The 20,021-nt window shown below is 47.4% G+C and overlaps 1 protein-coding gene across 2 annotated transcripts in view; it reads left to right on the forward strand.

Moving 5' to 3' along the window:
• The window catches only part of SLC39A14 (solute carrier family 39 member 14), a 51,050-nt gene extending 35,787 nt beyond the window's left edge, over nt 1-15,263 (forward strand). The window contains exons 3-9 of one of the 2 annotated variants that reach the window (XM_052644712.1): nt 1,457-1,643; nt 5,089-5,258; nt 7,203-7,325; nt 8,052-8,240; nt 8,391-8,598; nt 9,676-9,860; nt 12,222-15,263. In XM_052644712.1, the coding sequence (XP_052500672.1) occupies nt 1,457-1,643; nt 5,089-5,258; nt 7,203-7,325; nt 8,052-8,240; nt 8,391-8,598; nt 9,676-9,860; nt 12,222-12,368 (1,209 nt within the window). In that variant the 3' untranslated portion in view covers nt 12,369-15,263. The remainder of the gene's footprint in view (nt 1-1,456; nt 1,644-5,088; nt 5,259-7,202; nt 7,326-8,051; nt 8,241-8,390; nt 8,599-9,675; nt 9,861-12,221) is intronic. The other variant, XM_052644713.1, reaches the window with a different exon arrangement.
• Nucleotides 15,264-20,021: the final 4,758 nt, after the last annotated feature.

Genomic DNA, 20,021 nt, shown 5'->3' on the forward strand with positions numbered 1-20,021 from the left:
TGCCTGGAAAATCCATGGACAGAGGAGCCTGGCAGGCTACAGTCCATGGGGTTGCAAAGAGTGGAACACTACTGAGTAACTAAGCAACAACAATATACTGGGATACAGCAGGGACCGGGATTAAGACTTGGGTGTTTTAGCTTCTGATTCTCTCTTCTGTCTTCCATGTCATCTTGGCTAATCAGAGTCTGAGGCCGCGTGTGGCAGCCAAATATAAGTCACCCTGCAATGTCTTCATACATGTCCTCTGTTCCCTGTGCTGAGTGTTGTGAGAAAGACAGAAAAAATGAGTCATCTTCAGGGAGTTTACCGTTCAGATGGGGAGCTCAACCAACCAAAGACAGAGTTAGCTGATACTTAGATGAAGTGTTAAGAGGTTGTGGGTTGGAGAGTCATTTTCAGATTCAGAAATGACAGGAGTGGGTGAGTATGGGCTCACTGGTCAAGGAAGCTTTGTGGGTGGGGTGTTCTGAAGCTTCACCTTGAAGGAGAGCAGAGTTCAGAGAGGTCAGGTGGCCAGAAGTGGGGGACCATGTGGCGTAGATGTGGAACCATGGGGGCATGGTGTAGCTCTGAGTCAGAGGGGAGCCTGCCTTGGATTGGGGCTCTTGCGGCCTGACCCCAGCGGCCTTCTGGTGCAGCACAAGGATTTTGGGGGTCACCAAGTCCAGCCCCCAGCTTTGTAGACCCAGGAAACCCTCCTTCATCAGCCCTTCCAGAGGGCTGGCTCATTAGACACAGACCCACGTAAAACCACACTCAGTGAAAGACTGACGTGTGAGTGTCTAATTAGAAGTGAAATGGCAGTGTTTCAGGGGAATGGTATGTGAGAACCACTTAGCTGATGCCTCCCAGGGAACTGAGAGCCCAAGCCCACTGGGCAGCCCACACCTCTCCTTGGCAGACCCTGAATCTTCAGGTACCCCTCCACCCTTCCCCAGTCTCTGCCAGCACATTCTTCAGGCTGCAGACATTACTGCACATGGCCCAGGAGACCCCTGTTCCCGTAGACACCTGTGCTCAGTGGCTCTGGAGAAGCATCTGAAATCTGCATCTTACTATAACAGCTCCCAAGGCTATTATGATGTGGAGCCAGATTGGGTATCTGGGAGAAATTGCATCTTCAGGTATGCACAGAGGAATGTTTTCCAGCAGCCACACCCTGGTCATAATGATTGGAATTAAGTTGTTGCCAGAACTTCTGGGTAGCCATTCATAGATGGGCGTCTGGAAGGCATGTCTGGGTGGCCATCTCTTAAGTATAAGTAATCTCTTAAGATTACTTATCAGTGTTTTAAGTTTAGGGACTACTTTGCTCTCATCCTTGGAAATTAGCCTGCAGATTCCATGAAAGTTAGACAGGTCCGTCTTCTATTCTTCATCTTGGAGGGCTCCTCAGGGGCAAGATGTGACCTTGGGTCCTAAGAGGCTTTCTGCCCCTCCCTCTTGGTTTCAGTGCTTCAGTTCTGGAGAACTCTTCGCTGCCCACAACCTCAGCCACCAGTCGCAGATCGGGGAGCGTGAGTTCCAGGAGTTCTGCCCCACCATTCTCCAGCAGCTGGACTCCAGGGCCTGCTCCTCCGAGAACCAGGAGAATGAGGAGAACGAGCAGACGGAAGAGGGGAGGCCCAGCTCGGTGGAAGGTGAGCCAGGATGGGGAGGCAGGGCCTGGTGTCCATGCTTGTCAGCATAGGGACCACCGGGCTGATCAGATAGAGCAGCTCACTGAATGATTAACTGGTTATCTTCCTCTTATCATCGTCAGGAGGGGTGAACTGAAGTAATGTCTAAACTGATATCTCCCATGCTCACGAGACCAGTCCAGCACGTCACCAGGCTGGGCAGTGTGGCTGGTGAGCAGTCAGGGTGAGGCTTTTGGACCACTTTTCCCTTTCAGTTTTCATTAAACTACCAGGGGGCCAATGCCTTGGTTTTTTGAGTTTAGCATTTAGACCTTTCACAGTCTGCCCTCGTCCCCCTTCATCCACCTACCCTCCTCCTCTGCCTGGACCTCTGCTCCAGCCACAGTGGTTCATGTGTATGCACGTGGCTCCCTTGGGCCTGGATGGAGCTCCTGCAATCCTGTCCTGCTGGTGTGAGCTGCCAGCATTTGGTACCTGGCACATGCCACCTGTGTCCTGCCCCACGTCATTATTTAACTTCTGTGGTCTTTAGCTTTTCATGGGTTCACCTGCCCCTCCATCTGAAAGGTAAGCTGCTTTGGATAGCACCTTTGGTGTATGTTTTCAGGCTTCTTCACAGCACCCAGCAAGAGACACTTGGCAAGCATTTACTGATGGGCTGGTGGAACTCCGTCTGCCCTGGTTGTGGCTGAGTTCAGAATGGGGGGTTGCACGCACCCCCAGCAGCAAGAGCACCCCCGCCCACAGTAATGGCGGCCCTCGTCTGTTCTTGTTCCTCCACAGTGTGGGGCTTTGGTTTTCTCAGTGTCTCACTGATTAACCTGGCCTCTCTCCTGGGAGTCCTCGTCCTGCCCTGCACGGAGAGAGCATTTTTCAGCCGTGTGCTCACTTACTTCATCGCCCTGTCCATTGGAACGCTGCTTTCTAACGCGCTCTTCCAGCTCATCCCAGAGGTGCAGTAGAACGGAAGCGTGCGCGTCCTCTCTCCCCGGGGCGTCCCTGCCCCAACCTGTGCTCCAAGGCCCCTGACAGCCACCACCTGAAACATTGACGTCTTCTTCTAGTCAAGGGACCCGAATGACTTCTGCCTCTGAATCTCCAGGGCCTCCTGTCACTCCTGGGGCACCCAGGTCGACCTCTGGCCTTTTCAGGGGTTGTCAGATGCAAGGCTGTTAGCACTCACCCGCATCACCACCACCACACCATCACCATGCTGGGGATCTATCAGCCTCCTTCCCCAGTCAGTGCCTTTCCTAAGCCCTGTTGGCAGGGCTTGAACGGAAAGTGGTCAGTGGTGGCTGCCCCTACCCTTGGTCCTCCTGACCCCTGTCATTCTAAGTAGAGGCCTGGCAGTACTCAGGTGCGGCCACCAAGAGATGATCCACCTGGAATGAGGTGGAAGGAAAGAGGTTACCAACTGGAAAGTGGAACTGGCTTTAAAAGATCCTTTTTTTTAAGCAGGCCCTAAGCCACACAGTATGGGCTTCCCTGGTGGCTCAGTGGTAAAGAATCCACCTGCCAATGCAGAAGACACGGGTTCGATTGCTGGGTCGAGAAGATCCTCTGGAGGAGGAGATGGCAACCCACTCCAGTATTCTTGCCTGGGAAATCCCATAGACAGAGGAACCTGGTAGGCCGCAGTCCATGGGGTTACAAAAGAGCCACTACTTAGGACTAAACAAAAACAATCTGCAGGACACAGAGCCAAACACGGAATCAAGACTATGAAACAAAAGCGAAAGTGACCTGCAGCCCTTCACACCTTGCATCTTGACTTCTTCCTGACAGGAATGACTTCCTGGCGCCCTGACTTGACTGTTTTGAAATACTCGTTAATTTTGTTCTTTAATTGTCACCACTGAGGAGCTTAAAAAAAAAAAGGGCCCAAGGTGACAGTCTGCCCACCTGTCAACTCAGGCAAGGACGTGCAGTGGGGCAGTGGGTGACATGTGCCCCCCCACCTCCACTTTGAGAATGTTGGCTTTGCCTTCCATAGGCAGCTGCCCGCCTTTCCCAATCAGAAGACTTCATGGGGATTTCCCTGGTGGTCCAGTGGCTAAGACTCCGAGTTCCCAATGCAGGGGGCCTGGGTTCAGTTCCTGGTCATGGAACTAGATCCTATATGCTGTACTAGCAACCAAAAAAAAACAACCTCTATGGGATGCTGGCCTTGCCTTACTGTTCCTGCTTCATGATAAGAGAAGAAATTTGGTTTAAGGTGAACCATCTTGATGCTATATCAGAATTGCACCTGAATCTAGCAAGCACTTATCAGGGCAGGCCTCATCTTGGGCTATTTTTTTCCAGCTCTGGAAATTAAATTTATTAATTTTTTTTTCAAGATCAGAAATGACATGTTGTGTTGCCTATTGAATAGAAATACAGTAATGGTGCATACTCTACCCCTGGACTCACAGGGGAGGCCTCGTCCTGGCTCGGTTTTGTCCTGCCCGGAGTATGTGACCCTGAGAAATGGAAGAGGAAATATTTTTTGGTGGGGTGATCTTGGAACTCTATTCTCTGTGCTGTAGCCCTCTCAAAGCAAATGGAAACAAAACCTGAGGGAGTTCTCTGGATGTCTTGTGGTTAGGGCTCCGGGCTTTCACTGCTGTGGCCTGGGTTCAGTCCCCTGTTGGGGAACTAAGATTGCACAAGCTATGCGGCCAAAAGAAAAAACAAACAAAAAACATAGAGGAAAAAAATGGCAAGAAAACCTGGGCTGTTAAGAGAATGAATTCTTCGGGCATCGGGCCTTGTTTATCCTTTCTGCCCTGCACTTCTGACCTGGTTGCGTCCTGTGCAGTGCAGACCAGGTGCGAGGAGTGTCCATGTGCCTGCAGCGTGGGCAGACGTGCAAACACATGCAGCACAACAGTCTCTTTCCGGGCTCTCATTTCCTCTCTTGGATGGCACTTGAGTCCAAAGTCCGCCAGGCAGCCTCTGGCCTGGCCTGGGAACACTTCGGCTAAGATAGCAACTGCCCTGCCAGGCACAGCAGCAGGCAGGTGGGGACACTTCGGCTAAGACGGCAGCTGCCCCGCCAGGCACAGCAGCAGGCAGGTGGGGACACTTCGGCCAAGACAGCAGCTGCCCCACCAGGCACAGCAGCAGGCAGGTGGGACTCGGCCACCAGGCAACAGGGGCAGGAGAGAAACAGCGTTCCAAGACCACCTCAAGCTCCTCCCCCATTTCTCCTGAACTTGATTGAAGGAAATTGCATCAGACTTGAATCACTAACAAATGTTCTGTTTCTCTCTCCCTCCCTGCTTGTCTCTCTCTGATTCTTCTCTTTTGTCTCCTTGTTAATATCTGTCAACCAAACGCCTCCTGACCACTCCCTCCGCCCCCACCACCACCTGCCTTCCCTCAATGGTGGCTGCCATACCCTGGGGCGTTGGCCCTCATCTCTGTCCCGGGTGGGGCTGGCTCCCCTACTCCATGGCAGTTTGGGGATACGGTCTCCTCTGCGTGACCGTCATCTCCCTCTGCTCCCTCCTGGGGGCCAGCGTTGTGCCCTTCATGAAGAAGACTTTTTACAAGAGGCTCCTGCTCTACTTCATAGCTCTGGCGATTGGAACCCTCTACTCCAACGCCCTCTTCCAGCTCATCCCTGAGGTATGACGAGCCAGGGCCCTCTCGGGAGCACGCCGCCTCCTGGGGGACTGCGGGGTGCAGTGGGAGGACCCCCCCCATCTCCACGAATGGTGTAGCGAGGAGATCTCTCCTTTTGGAAAGTGAAGACGGGACGCAGACACGAGCAGGGAGAGGCAGTTTGAGCAGGGAGTAGGTCTGAGAGCTGGTACAGACCCCAGCTCCACTTGGGCACTAGGGGAGGTCACCTAACCCCTCTCTGCTGCAGTTTCCCCATGCAGAAAAGGGGGAAAATAATAGGCTGGACCTCAGGATGAGGTCATGAGGGGTCTATGAGTTCATGTTCATAAATCACCTGGTGCTCGCTACCTACTGGGTGAAGAGAGATAGTGTAATTAGGTCACATGATGGCCCCCAGTTTGGAGCTTTGGAAATCAAAGGATTTCTAAAACCAGAATCAATAGGTCTCAGTGAAAAAAAATTAGTTCTCAGTAGGGCATAAACTTCTAAAGACCCTCTGTCTTTTGCATCAGAAAGTAAGCTGAACCCAGCAATCTGGCCTCACACTTGTTGACGGCCCCACTGCCCCTTCACCTGGGCTAACCAGGACACCCTCCATGGCAGAGGAGGAGCCCTATGCTTGTAAGGTTTAGCAGGGCCAAGAAGGAGTTTCTGATGCCGTGTGGTCTCCTTGTAGACCCACTGATGCAGGAAGCAAGCATGAGGTACTTCACTGTGGGTGGTCTGACAGGCCCGGACCAGCCAGAGGTGAAGCAGAAAGATGATGCCCTGTGCTCCTGTAGCACTTCGTTTTCCACGCTGTGGTTTTGTGTTTCCTGAGTTGATCCTCAGATCGCTTCTGCGATGTGTAGGAAACAAGGCCCGTTTGGTCTGTTTAACAGATGCAGAACCCGGCCTGCACAAGAGCTCATGTCCTGGTTCTTTTAGTGGAGAACTGTTCGTTGCCTCTGTCCACTCCACTTTTCCTTAATTTGACTCTCTTGGAAAGTTGGCCTGAATGAGTCATTTCTATTCTAGAACTTGACCTTTAATGTCTCTTAGAAAACTATACGGGAGTAGAGACTGCATTTTGTCTCTTTAAAAGAGAAAAGGAAAAAACACTTATTTTTTAAGCAACCCAGAGTTCCTGGTTCTGATAGCCACTTTTATCTGGGGCCCATCCATGAGATGGCTGGTGTTTGCTCATGAGGCCCATTTTCTATCAGAAAACTGAGGAGCAGGTCAGCAGACACTTTCTCAAGTTCCCCCACCTGCTGCACACAAGTTAGGAGCTTCACTGGGAATGGTATTCTCTTAACTTCTACTCCTGTCTGCTTTCCCAAGGATTTTTTTTTTTTTCCTGCCAGAATAAGCGAAGTTTCAAGAACCCAAAACAAACTTCCCCAGGTTGATACATGCAGTAATACTGTCTGCTCCCTTGGCTTTGTGGTCACTGGGAGGTCTGCGGTCAGAAAGATGCTGCAATTCTTACTGTTCCATCAGGGAAAGGATTTCCCATTTTAGAAGGTTTAATTATGCCATCTCCCTGTGTGTTTACATGCAGGTCATCCAGGGAGACTAGATAACAACAAAAATAAACCCAGTGTCTCCTCCTTAAATACAGAATTTGCCGGCAGAGTCTGCCCTTATTACAAAGCACCAGGAGAAAGTAAAGGCAGGGTTGTTGTTAAATGTTCTGCAGCCTTGTCTGAGGCTGTTCTTGCTGAAAGTAAAATTCGGAAGACGATCTGATATCTTTTTTCTGATGTCAGAAAATCAGCTAGAGAAAACCCAGCAGGTCTGGTGGCATGACATGAGGAAAACATCAAGGGTTAGATTTTGCTGGAAAAAGATGAGGTAGGTGGCATAGTTGTCCCAGTCTCTTCCTTTCTTGGAGTCAAGGAGGTGGTGAAAGAGAGGAAAGGGGACCAGGGAAGTTCAACTCATTTTGTTTTCCTGGGTCCACAGGCTTTTGGTTTCAACCCCATGGAAGACTATTACGTCTCCAAGTCTGCAGTGGTGTTCGGGGGCTTTTATCTCTTCTTTTTCACAGAGAAGATCTTGAAGATGCTCCTTAAACAGAAAAACGAGGTGAGGCCTAATTGTTGTTGGTAAAGGAAGTGCCTCTCGGGAGAGCATCTGTCTCAGAAATGTGTCCCAGGTGTGCTGTTAACCTCAGTGCTGATCCAGTGAGCTTACCTGGATCTTCCCACCATGGATTGAAACCCACAAACTTCCTGAGTAGATAAAACCCACCTCACCTCAGAAAGGGGACAAGCAGGGGCAAGGGCGAACCAGAAACCAGGTCTGGCCTGTGTGCCTCCTCCCAGGCAGCAACTTGCCCTCTTTAATCTTATTCTAGATTATTTCTTTAACAGATTTTCAGCCTTTGAGGAGATGTAGGAAGGGCACCATATATGAAGTATGTCCGCAAGGAAGTGAGACCAGTTTTTATGGTGTAGTTCCCAGAAGTTGCCTTTGGTGCCTGGCTCCTAGTTTCCCCCTAAACAGTTGCTGAATGGTATACAATCAGCCATTGTGAGGAGCCTCTCTAAGCACCTGTGCTGTGCCTCCTGCCAGGAATAAGCACTGGCCCCTCAGTCACTGCTCTGAGATCCATCTCATGCCAGCCCCACGCCCCACCGCGCCCCTTTCAGCTTTCTCCATTACCTTGCCCTCAGCTTCTGTCTCTCCATTGCCTGCTCATGGTTTCCCAGACAGTGGGAGTGAGGTCCTCCCGGTGCTCGTGGCCCGTGCTGGGTGGATGGTTTTGGTGAGCATTGCTCTGGTTTGACCCCCTCTGCATGGTGCCTCCAGCATCATCACGGACACAGCCATTATACCTCTGAGACGCTCCCCTCCCAGAAGGACCAGGAAGAGGGGGTGACAGAGAAGCTGCAGAATGGGGATCTGGATCATATGATTCCTCAGCACTGCAGCGGGGAGCTGGATGGGAAGACCCCCGTGGTGGACGAGAAGGTCATCGTGGGCTCCCTATCCGTCCAGGTCAGCAGGCCGTCCTCTGCTGGGGGATGCAGGTGGGGATTGGGAGGAGGGAAGGGCTTGCACAGTAACAGCCTTGATGACTCAGGCCTGCCCTGAAGGTCTGTCATCCACCCTTTGACCTGGGGGCCTTGGGGTTGGTCTTCCCGGCAGGACCTGCAGGCTTCCCAGAGCGCCTGCCACTGGCTGAAAGGCGTACGTTACTCAGACATCGGCACTCTGGCCTGGATGATCACCCTGAGCGACGGTCTCCACAACTTCATCGATGGCCTGGCTATCGGCGCCTCCTTCACTGTGTCCGTCTTCCAGGGAATCAGCACGTCAGTGGCCATCCTGTGTGAGGAGTTCCCACATGAGCTTGGTAGGGGCCCGGGCACTGCCCCCACCCCAGCCTGGTCCATTGTGCTGCCTCCCCGCAGCCCTTCAGAACACAGACCAAGTTCAGTGAACACATTCTATGTGCTGTGTGAAATCAAATCACTGATTCTCAACAACCAAATCAGTCACTGAAAATCGATCATTGGATAAGGCCATCCTTGGAGGTCCAGTGATTCTCTGCACTTCCACTGTACGGGGCACAGGTTTGATCCCTGGTCAGGGAACTAAGGTGCTGCGTGTCACACAGTATGGCCAAAAAAAACCAAAAAATTGATCATTGGAAATGATGGAGTTTTTACCAGCATGTTTGTTTCCCTTTAGTCCTGTAACCTGTGGCTTAGTTTCCTCACTTCTACACTGGGATTAATAGTGGTACCTAGCTCGTTGATTCATTGTGAGAAACATGGAGGAAAAAAAAATAGTGAAAAGGACTTATGGCATGCCATTCACTAGACTTAAGTTTTCAGTATCGGTTATCTCTTACATCCTATTAATATTCCGAAGGCTGAGCTGCATGTTTGAGGTCTGGTGGGTAGAAGAAAGAGATGAGCCAGTTGGAAAGTCCTTGGTTTTATCAGAGGGAAAGTGTAAAAAGCCTAGATTTTTTTTGAGGCTCAGATATTCAAGGTCATATCCTGGCTTTGCCATTTATTGGCTTGTGAATTTGCACAAATGACTTAACATCTCATCTTGATTTTTGTTTCCTAAAAACACCATGCATTACAGTTTTGAGGAAGGAAGCTCCTTCTATTTCACCATCAATCAAAAGAGAAATGAAGCCATTGCTAGGTGGTTTTCTCTTTTGAAAATCCTGTGCATTGTGTTCAGCTTCTAGGCTGGACGCATATGGCCAGCCTTATAGATGCAAGCTTGCAAGCATCCTTGGTGTGGAGGTCAAGGGGCCCTTAGTCTGTCATTATGAGCTCTAGTCTGGGGCTATCAGGATTTTCACCCAGACTCCATCCAACGTTTAGGCAGTCTGTCCTCATCAAGCTGTGTGTCCCCCAACCTAATATGACTCTTGTGTCTACACCCTCCCTTCTCGTCCTCTCTGCTGTAGGAGACTTTGTCATCCTGCTCAACGCCGGCATGAGTCTCCAGCAGGCTCTCTTCTTCAACTTCCTCTCCGCCTGCTGCTGTTACGTGGGCCTGGGCTTCGGCATCTTAGCCGGCAGCCACTTCTCTGCCAACTGGATCTTTGCACTGGCTGGAGGAATGTTCTTGTATATTTCGCTGGCTGATATGGTAAGTCTTCCGTAGATTTAATGCCTTGTAGGCAAAACTGGATCAGGTTATTAAGTTAAGTTCATTGAGTGGGATGACAGCTAAGGTGCATTAGTTTATCAACAAGTCAGTTCAGTCGTGTCCAACTCTTTGCAACCCTATGGACTAGTAGCCTGTCAGGCTCTTCTGTCCATGGGATTTTCTAGGCAAGAATACTGGAGTGGGTTGCCATGCCCTCCTCCAGGAGGTCTTGCCGACCCAGGGATCAAACCCAGATCTCATATGTCTCCTGCATAGGCAGGTGGATTCTCTACCACTCGGCCATGTGAGAAGTCCAAATTTGTATACCACACCATTTACCTATTTAAAGTATACAATGCTTTTTTTAAAGGGATATTAGATTTTTAAAGGATAAAAAGCCTATGTTCCTTGGGCATATGTCACTGAAGAAAATGATCTATCTCAACTCCAGGGTCCTTACCTAAGTATCTTTTAGATATTCATAGATAAATAGAAAGAAGGAGGCAGGAAGGGAGGGAAGGAAGGAAAATTACCCATAATTATTCTCCCTCAGAATACCGCCACTTGGGTTTATTTCTTGTTTCTTCACAATGCAGCCTGTTTGTTTTTAAACAACTAATCACACTGAATATACACTTCTGTATCCTAGTTTCTTTTTTCACTTAATACATCCTAGACGTTTTTCATGCTGTATATTCTTTAAAGGCATCCTTTTCAGGGTATCCCCTGTCAGTCCAGTGGTTAGAGTGCCACACTTCCACGTCAAGGGGTGTGGGTATGATCCCTGTTTGGGGGACTGAGATCCAGCGTGGCACACCAAAACAAAACCAAAAAAGGCGTCATCTCCACTGCTGGTATTATTTGGTGAGAGAATGTACTTGATCCAGAACAAGAATCACTGGCTCAGAAAGGCTGCATTAGTTTGAGGTTTTAATACATATTGCCAGGTTGCTTTCTAAAAAACCTTAACCTTCCTTTACGTTATTAGCAGTGTCTGAAAGTGTACATTGTACTGTGCCCACTAACGTTTGTTTGAGTTTGCTAGTTTAATATCTGATTTGTTGCATCTTTTTCTCTAACGCAGTTGATTTCTTTCCTTAAGGGCATGACATATTCTTTGGCGTGTTTGAATGCATTATGTTCTGTATCCTTGGAATGTATTATTTATTTATTTATTTATTTGGAATGTATTATTTAAAAAAAATCATGTGTTTGTTTATTTTTGGCTGCACTGGGTCTTCATTGCTACATGCAGGCTCTCTCTGGTTGTGGCAAGCTGAGGCTACTCTTCCTTGCAGTTCATGGGCTTCTCATTGCTTCACTTGTTGTGGAGCACAGGCTCTAGGGTTCACAGACTCATTAATTGTGAAGCACAGGCTTAGTTGCTCCAACGCATGTGGGATCTTCCCCTTCCAGGGCTGGAACCCATGTCCCCCGCACTGGGAGACAGATTCTTAACCATTAGACTACCAGGGAAGTCCTGAAAAGTAGTGTTTTTGATGAGATGATGAGAGTACTGACCACCATGGTCCATCCTCAGCCAATGGGTTAGGATATTTTTTGTTCAATCCTTGGGTCAGGAAGATCCCCTGGAGAAGGAAATGGCAACCCACTCCAGTATTCTTGCCTCGGAAATCCCATGACTAGAAGAGCCTGTAGAGCTACAGTGCATGGGGTCGCAGAGAGTCGAACATGACTGAGCATGCATGCCTTGCTAGCCAGATGCAGGAGACCTTGAGTCATTGCGATACTTAGCTCCATTTTCAGGCCCCTTACACAGTTTCCCAAACAAGTGGCAGTTTTATTAGAGTGGTTATTTTTAACCAGCCTCTAAAAACATCCAGGGTTACATATATGTATAGTACTTTGTTTCACCTCCATAGTTGCAAAGCAGTGGCAACCACCTTGGAGAAAGGTGATAATGTTTAAGTTCTAGAAGTTACTGCTATTGATTTTCTTTGTAAAGCAATCCTTTTTTTTTTATATATACCCTGGTGGCTTAGCAGTAAAAGAATCTGCCTGTCAATGCAGGAGACGTGGGTTCAATCCCTGGGTCAGGAACATCCCTTAGAGAAGGAAATGGCAACCCACTCCAGTATTCTTGCCTGGAGAATCGTACGGACATGGCAGGCTACAGTCCACGGGATCACAGAGTCAGACATGACTGAGGAACTGAGCTTGCGTGCATGCATCTTGATTAAATATTATATATAATAGTTATTATAATAATCATGTACACTGATGATGTGTTATTTTCACATAATTTATTCGATAGTGTATATAACTGAATTGTCTTGCACTTGAAGAAGCTGCAAGAAGAAAGGAACTGCAGCTCCCATGTTCTCTCCTTTTCTTTCCCAGTTCCCTGAGATGAACGAGGTGAGCCAAGAGGATGAACGCAAGGGCAGTTTCTTGATCCCCTTTGTCATCCAGAACCTGGGCCTCTTGACTGGTTTTGGCATCATGCTAGTCCTCACCATGTACTCGGGACATATCCAGATCGGATAGGGCCCTGCCAGGAGCCAGCGGGGTTGGCAGTCCGGCCCTGGGCTGCCCGAGGACGCCTCATCCAGGAAGCGCTTCAGAAGAGGCAGTTCTATTAAAAACTGTGACACAGACTCTATTCCTACATTCAAATGTCAGCTGGTTTTAAAAATGCTCTATCCAAGGAATAAGCTGCCCTGGTAACCAGCCTCTCGGTAGTGCCTCTGTCCCTTTCCTCTTCTCAACGCAGCTCAAAAGACAAGCCTAACTTTTCCCTCTGGTTACCTTGGCCACTTTCTCTCCCAACCAGCACTGAGACATTCTGAATCCTTGGCCAGGTGACACAGAAAGAGAGCCAGGGCTCACAGCTTAGTGAGTAATAGTAGGAGGTGAACCTACAGTTTGGGGCTCATAAAATCTCAGTGTGTTTCCTGGGCCTCAGGGTGACCCATTTTTAAGTGAATTTGCCTGTTTCTTTTACAGCAAAAATACAAAGGACAGGAATCTCTCATATTTTCAAAGTCTGTTCGGTTGCCTGTTCTGTCAAAGAGAAGTCAAAGCTGGAATCAGATGAGTAGGGCTGGAGGAGAGGCAAGGATCCTTGTGTGTGGGCGAGGGGAGTGTGTCTTGTCAGGATGGTCACTTACTCCCACTAGGACCCTGGGCCAAAATTGGTTCTGCACCTGGTGTTTTGTGGTTGTCCAGGTGAGCAGCGAGTAGTTTGTGTTGCCTGAACCTCCCCTCCTTTCAGATGAACACTGGCGGACGCGGGAGGGCAGAGAAGAGACCTCTGAGAAATCCAATGGGTTAGCTACAATTCCCACGCCTCAGCCCCCACCCCCATCTCCTGAGAGACATTTCCACTGCCTCCCCGGCAGCACACTCTAAGCACAGTGACGATACCCGCGTTGGAGGGGAGACTGCACAAATTTACCTCCCTGGACAACAACTCGTGCTGCCAAGTGACAAGTTGACTTTCAGCACTGGAGTGCCGCTTGGGGTCTTCTTGACAAGGGTAATCGGAGGCGCAGTCAGGGCAGGCAACATTGAGGACTCACTAATGCCACAAGTAACAGTACATGCGATAGAACTCTGAGCTGGGAGGGGAGCATCCTTGGTGTTCACAGAATAGGGGGCCCAGGAGTTCCAGCTGGGTCCCCCTTCCGCCCTCACCCCACACCAGAAAGGGCGAATTCTGTATGGAACTGAATATGAATTATGCTAATAACTCTCTTCAGAAAATGAATTGATAGACTCATGTGTGTGGGAGACCATAGGTCACCTGCTTGCCCTGTGGAGCCCTCTCCACAGAGCTCCGGCTGTGAGGGGAGCTAGTCTCCAGGTTCACTAGGTGAATTGCTGTATTATTATCATATTGATAACGCGAGATTCCTCAGCCACTCTGGGGAGCCAACCTCTCCAGAAGCCTTCCTCAGTGGTGCCTGTGGTCGCAGCCCAGAGGCTGTGCTCGCAGACCGACCTGTGCACGTGGCTGACCAGCGCTGGTCCGTCGCCACCACCTGAGCACATTTCTGTTCTGACAGGAAAGCTTTTCCACTCTACAGTAATTGAAAGCATCGACTCTGGGTTTTTTTCTTTTTTTTTTTCCTTTGGGAAACATCCCTCAAACCGGGACTATTCTTGAACATGAGCAGGAAAACCGCTGGTGATGCTTTACAAGTTTTTCTCATCTTGCCTGTTGACTTGGATAGATTTGAGAATGGGCGGGAGGAGAAAGAAAACTCAGTTTTCAAGATTCTAGATGAACTGTCAGGACAGACTTCCTGGTAGGATTACAGTCCAGTTTTTACCAAAGAACCAATTTGAATGTTGGAATCTAACTTTTTATACTGTCGTTATTATTGTCACTGTTAACTGTTTTGAAACAAATCCTTGTCTCTTCTGTTTCACTTTTCTCAGACTGGCTTTCAGGAGCTAGCAGGAAATAACACTCAAACCTTAGGACCTTAGACGATTTTGCTTCCCTTAATTTACATCGAAGTATTAACTTGATAATTTTAGCATTCCCTGTAGATCTGTCCTTCCTTACAGACACTGGTATCTGTGGAGTAGAATCCTAAGTAAACGTTAGTGGGTTTCTAGTTTTAGGAGAAGAGCCCAATAATGTAACCTTGAGCAAATTTAAAAAATAAAATGTGAGCAGTAGGGTGTTTTCTCTTCTCGTGCACATCCATATTAAGAACTGACTGTGCTTTCACGGACACCTTCTTCAAAGGGGAGTTGTTTGCAAACTGTAATTGGTCCAGAGGCCAGTCCCAGTTGGAGCTTAGAAGGGGTAGAGACACTGAAATTGTGCAACGGATTTGCCTCGTGAATCGAAAACGTGGCAGTTTCTTTTTGAAGTGTTGGGTTTGCTGTGTCAAGCGTTTGTACACATTAGAAGTCTGAGGAGTAGCAAGTTCTGAGGACTTCTTTCACGTCTGGCATTAGCGTCTTCAGCCTGTCTCCCTTTGTGGCCCACCTTTCTCCAAGGATAACCAAGAAAGTATGTGGAACGTGCAGGAGCCGTGACTCCAGAGGAGGGCGTCTGCTGCTTTTCACCCTCCCCTGGCTTGGAGGTCTCCTTCTGTCCTTGCCTCCAAGGGTTTTTGTGTCTCGTGTCAACTTAGGTCTCCCTTTCACTGGTCCTTCACCCTGGGTTTTAAAAAGAAAGCTTCTCTTTTATGGTATCCTAAGACCTGTTTTTAGTAAATCCTCTTCCACATGGTAATATGGAGATAGCAATATGTTGGAAATCTGCTTTGAAAGAAACAAAAGGTTGTCTGATTTTTGCAAAAGAGAGAGGTTAGCTTTTATTATTCATATTTTATTTTACAGTTCTGCAATTCCATCACAGTATTTTTTAAATGACTCAGGTGTTATGAAGATAAATTAGAAAATAAAATAAACTTAAGTTATGTGGACTGTAAATGTTTTTATTTGTAAGATTCTATAAATAAAGCTATATTCTCTAACTGTTGAATCCTGTCATCTTTTGCAGTAAGGTAGGTGTAATGAAAACTGTTGAACACAAGGTGGCGGTGATGTCTCACTAACATAAAGCTTCCTTTTACTGGTCCACCTTACATTTGGAGAGGGGTTTTAGTTGGTAAAGATTCTGCCTGCAATGCTGGAGACCCCAGTTTGATTCCTGGGTTAGGAAGATCCACTGGCAAAGGGATAGGCTACCCACTCCAGTAGTCTTGGACTTCCCTTGTGGCTCAGCTGGTAAAGAATCTGCCTGCAATGCTGGAGACCTGGGTTGGGAAGATCCCCTAGAGAAGGGAAAGGCTACCCACTCCAGTATTCTGGCCTGGAGAATTCCGTGGACTGTAAAGTCCATGGGGTTGCAAAGAGTCAGACATGAGTGAGCGACTTTCACTTTCACTTTAGAAGGAACCTCAGATAGTGTAACATGCTCACTTTAAAATGATTAACTTATTTTTTAATGGAGCCCATGACTTTATCAGTGATGGACGGTGTCTCCTAAAAAGAACTTTCTGTCATACTGTTTTCACTCGTACAAATCCATGGTTTGAAACTTGGAGAATATTTGTTGTTCAGTCGCTCAGTTGTGTCCGACTCTTTTCGACTCCATGGACTGCAGCATTCCAGGCTTCCCTGTCCTTCACTATCTCCCAGAGCTTGCTCAAACTCATGTCCATTGAGTCAGTCATGCCATCCTACCATCTCATCTTCTGTCATCCCCTTCTCCTCCTACCTTCTATCTTTCCCAACATCAGGGTCTTTCCTAACGACTCAGCTCTTCAAATCAGGTGGCCAAAGTATTAAGAGTTTCAGCTTCAGCATCAGTCCTTCCAATGAAGATTCAGGGTTGATTTCCTTTGGGATTGACTGGTTTGATCTCCTTGAAGTCCAAGGGACTCTCAAGAGTCTTCTCCAACACCACAGTTCAAAAGCATCAATTCTTCAGCGCTCAGCTTTCTTTATAGTCCAACTCTCATATCCATACGTGACCACTGGAAAAACCATAGCTTTGACTATACGGACCTCTGCCGGCAAAGTAATGTTTCTGCTTTTTAATATGCTGTCTATGTTTGTCGTAGCTTTTCTTCCAAGGAGCAAGTGTTTTTTAATTTCAAGGCTGCAGTCACCATCTGCAGTGATTTTGGAGTCCAAGAAAATAAAGTCTGTCACATTGTTTCTCCATCTATTTGCCATGAAGTGATGGGGCCGGATGCCATGATCTTAGTTTTTTGAATGTTGAGTTTTAAGCCAGCTTTTCCATTCTCTTTCACCTTCATCAAGAGGCTTTTTAGTTCCTCTTTGCTTTCTACCATAAGGGTGGTGGTGTCTGCATATCTGAGGTTATTGATATTTCTCCCAGCAATCTTGACTCCAACTTGTGCTTCATCCAGCACTGTTGAGGTCATTTAATGGACCGGAACCTGGTGGTCTGGAGTCGACCGATGAGAAAGTAAAGGAGAGAGAAAGAGGCTGATATTCCTTGGTTTACGCAGAAAGCCAATAAAGCCCCTGCACGGGGCCTTAGGCGCCCTCTCGATGTGGTGAAGGCTCAGAGTGCCTTCTCGAGAAGGTCTTAGAAGCCCAGGCAGGAAAGTGAACTCAGAGAGCCTTTGCGCTCCAGGGGATCAGCCTGAAAAAGAGAGAGAGAAAGAAAGACACGGGGACCAGAGCTCTGATGGAACAAAGGTGTTTTAATCAACATGGTGTGGGGATATATACTGTCTTACAAGGTAGTTATTCTCAGCAAAGATAAACATTAAAATTCCAGACTTACAAAACATAGGCGATCCATATTAGAGTTGTAAAGAATCATATTACCGTATGGTTCACAAGAAGGAAGAGGGTCCTTATTACCGTATAGAAAAATTAATGAAGGAAATGTCTGGATTCCTCAGCCCCTGGGAGAGGCTTGCCTCTCTTCTTAATTCCTGAGTATTCAGGAACTAATAAGGAACAGAGAATTCCTGACAGATCCAAAACAGCACACAAGAAGCTTCCTGTTAAATGTCCTGACACAGCACAGCATTTCACATGATGTACTCTGCATATAGAGTCTTGACATACTCCTTTCCCAATTTGGAACCAGACCATGGTTCCACGTCCGTTCTAACTGTTGCTTCTTAACCTGCCTACAGGTTTCGCAGGAGGCAGGTAAGGTGGTCTGGTATTTCCATCTCTAAGAATTTTCCAGTTTGTTGTGATCCACTCAAAGACTTCAGTGTAGTCAATGAAGCAGAAGAATATACTTGGTTCATTCAAACCATGTCTGCTGAATGTCTCACAGGGAAGAGTTCTGTCATGAGATTTAAAATTCTAAATCTGCTCTTTCTCCAATTTATTCAAAAGAGCAGGGGTCTGTTACTTATCCTCGACAACAAAAATGAACAGTAGGGTAAAAGAACTGATGCTAGGGACTTCCCTGGTAGTCCAGTGATTAAGACTTTGCCTTCCACTGCAGGGGTTGCAGGTTCAGTCCCTGGTCTGGTAGCAAAGATTCCACATGCCGATGGCCAAAAAATCAAAACATAAAACAGAAACAATATTGTAACAAATTGAATAAAGACTTGGGGAAAAAAGAATTGATGCTGTCTTATTACTACATAAAAATTCCAAAAAAAAAAAAAAAAATCCCAAATGCCTGTTTCTCAGTCCTTCCTTTTTTTTTTTTTTAACTCAAGAATAATTTATTAAGTGGCTTCTATTGGAATTTTAAATCGCATTAAGTAGCTGTATTGGACTAGCGTCTAATGCAGTTATTCAAAATGATATTCACTCCATCCTCGGCTTGTGCCACCTCTGGATCACCGGCCCAGGTGGGATTAATGCCTCCCTGTGCTTATCAGTTACTGGACTTGCATTGTAGTTGCTTGTTCTTTATACACCAGCTTCCTTCTGGGCAGAGGCTCTACCTGGTTTCTCTTGTGATTCCAGCACCTGCCACACAGTAAGAATGAATGAAAAGATCAAATGGAATGCCTGCAAGCTTTGTGTTGATAGAAGGGCTCCTTATGCCCTGGCAGCAGTTCCTGTTGTGTTTTTACTGTCTTTGGTGTTGGTTTTGCCAATTGCTTGTTTCCTGGTCTTTCTTTAGAAACAGAAGTTTGAAAGAGGTGAATTTGTGGCCAGGATAGAATAGAGTGGGCTTCTGTGGTGGCTCAGTGAGTGGTAAAGAATCCACCTGCCAATGCAGGAGACAGGAATTTGATCCCTGGGTCAGGAAGATCCCTGGAGAAGGAAATGGCAACTCACTCCAGTATTCTTGCCCAGGAAATCCCATGGACAGAGGAGCCTGGTGGGCTACAGTCCCTGGGGTTGAAAAAGAGTCAGACACAGCTTAGTGATGAAACAACAACCTAGGATAGAGCCGAGCAAAGTAAACAGGTCACTAAGAAGATTAAAACTTTGATCTTAGCCATCTTTTTGTAATACTGTTAATTTTTGGTGGAAGGTGAATGCCCTTCTATCAAGTCGCTTCTGCACATTCGTCTTTACCATTCAGTGATGCTGAGACTGATTTGAACGTGATGCTGAGACTGATTTGAACAAAATCCGTCTTGAGAAATAAGGACACCAAATGTCAACACAGGGTTTTTGATTTACTGGAAAACAAAATGCTCATCTCTTTTATTAAAGATTTTCACACTCTTCCAGGAGAACATCTATTTCTGCTTTATTGACTATGCCAAAGCCTTTGACTCTGTGGATCACAGTAAACTGTGGAAAATTCTGAAAGAGATGGGAATACCAGACCACCTGACCTGCCTCTTGAGAAACCTGTATGCAGGTCAGGAATCAACGGTTGGAACTGGACATGGAACAACAGACTGGTTCCAAATAGGAAAAGGAGTACATCAAGGCTGTATATTGTCACCCTGCTTATTTAGCTTATATGGAGAGTACATCATGAGAAACGCTGGGCTGGAGGAAGCACAAGCTGGAATCAAGACTGCCGGGAGAAATATCAATAACCTCAGATATGCAGATGACACCACCCTTATAGCAGAAATGGAAGAACTAAAGAGCCTCTTGATGAAAGTGAAAGAGGAGAGTGAAAAGGTTGACTTAAAGCTCAGCATTCAGAAAACTAAGATGGCATCCGGTCCCATCACTTCATGGCAAATAGATGGGGAAACAGTGGAAACAGTCGCTGGCTTAATTTTTCTGGGCTCCAAAATCACTGCAGATGGTGATTGCCGCCATGAAATTAAAAGACGCTTACTCCTTGGAAGGAAAGTTATGACCAACCTAGACAGCATATTGAAAGGCAGAGACATTACTTTGTCAACAAAGGTCTGTCTAGTCAAGGCTATGGTTTTTCCAGTGGTCATGTATGGATGTGAGAGTTGGACAATAAAGAAAGCTGAGCGCCAAAGAATTGATACTTTTCAACTGTGGTGTTGGAGAAGACTCTTGAGAGTCCCTTGGACTGCAAGGAGATCCAACCAGTCCATTCTAAAGGAGATCAGTCTTGGGTGTCTGTTGGAAGGACAGATGCTGAAGCTGAAACTCCAATACTTTGGCCACCTCATGCGAAGAGCTGACTCATCGGAAAAGACCCTGATGCTGGGAAAGATTAAGGGCAGGAGGAGAAGGGGACGACAGAGGATGAGATGGTTGGATGGCATCACCAACTCAATGGACATGGGTTTGGGGGGACTCTGCGAGTTGGTGATGGACAGGGAGGCCTGC

The sequence above is a fragment of the Budorcas taxicolor genome, chromosome 8, assembly GCF_023091745.1.
Source record: "Budorcas taxicolor isolate Tak-1 chromosome 8, Takin1.1, whole genome shotgun sequence".
NCBI lineage: Eukaryota > Metazoa > Chordata > Mammalia > Artiodactyla > Bovidae > Budorcas > Budorcas taxicolor.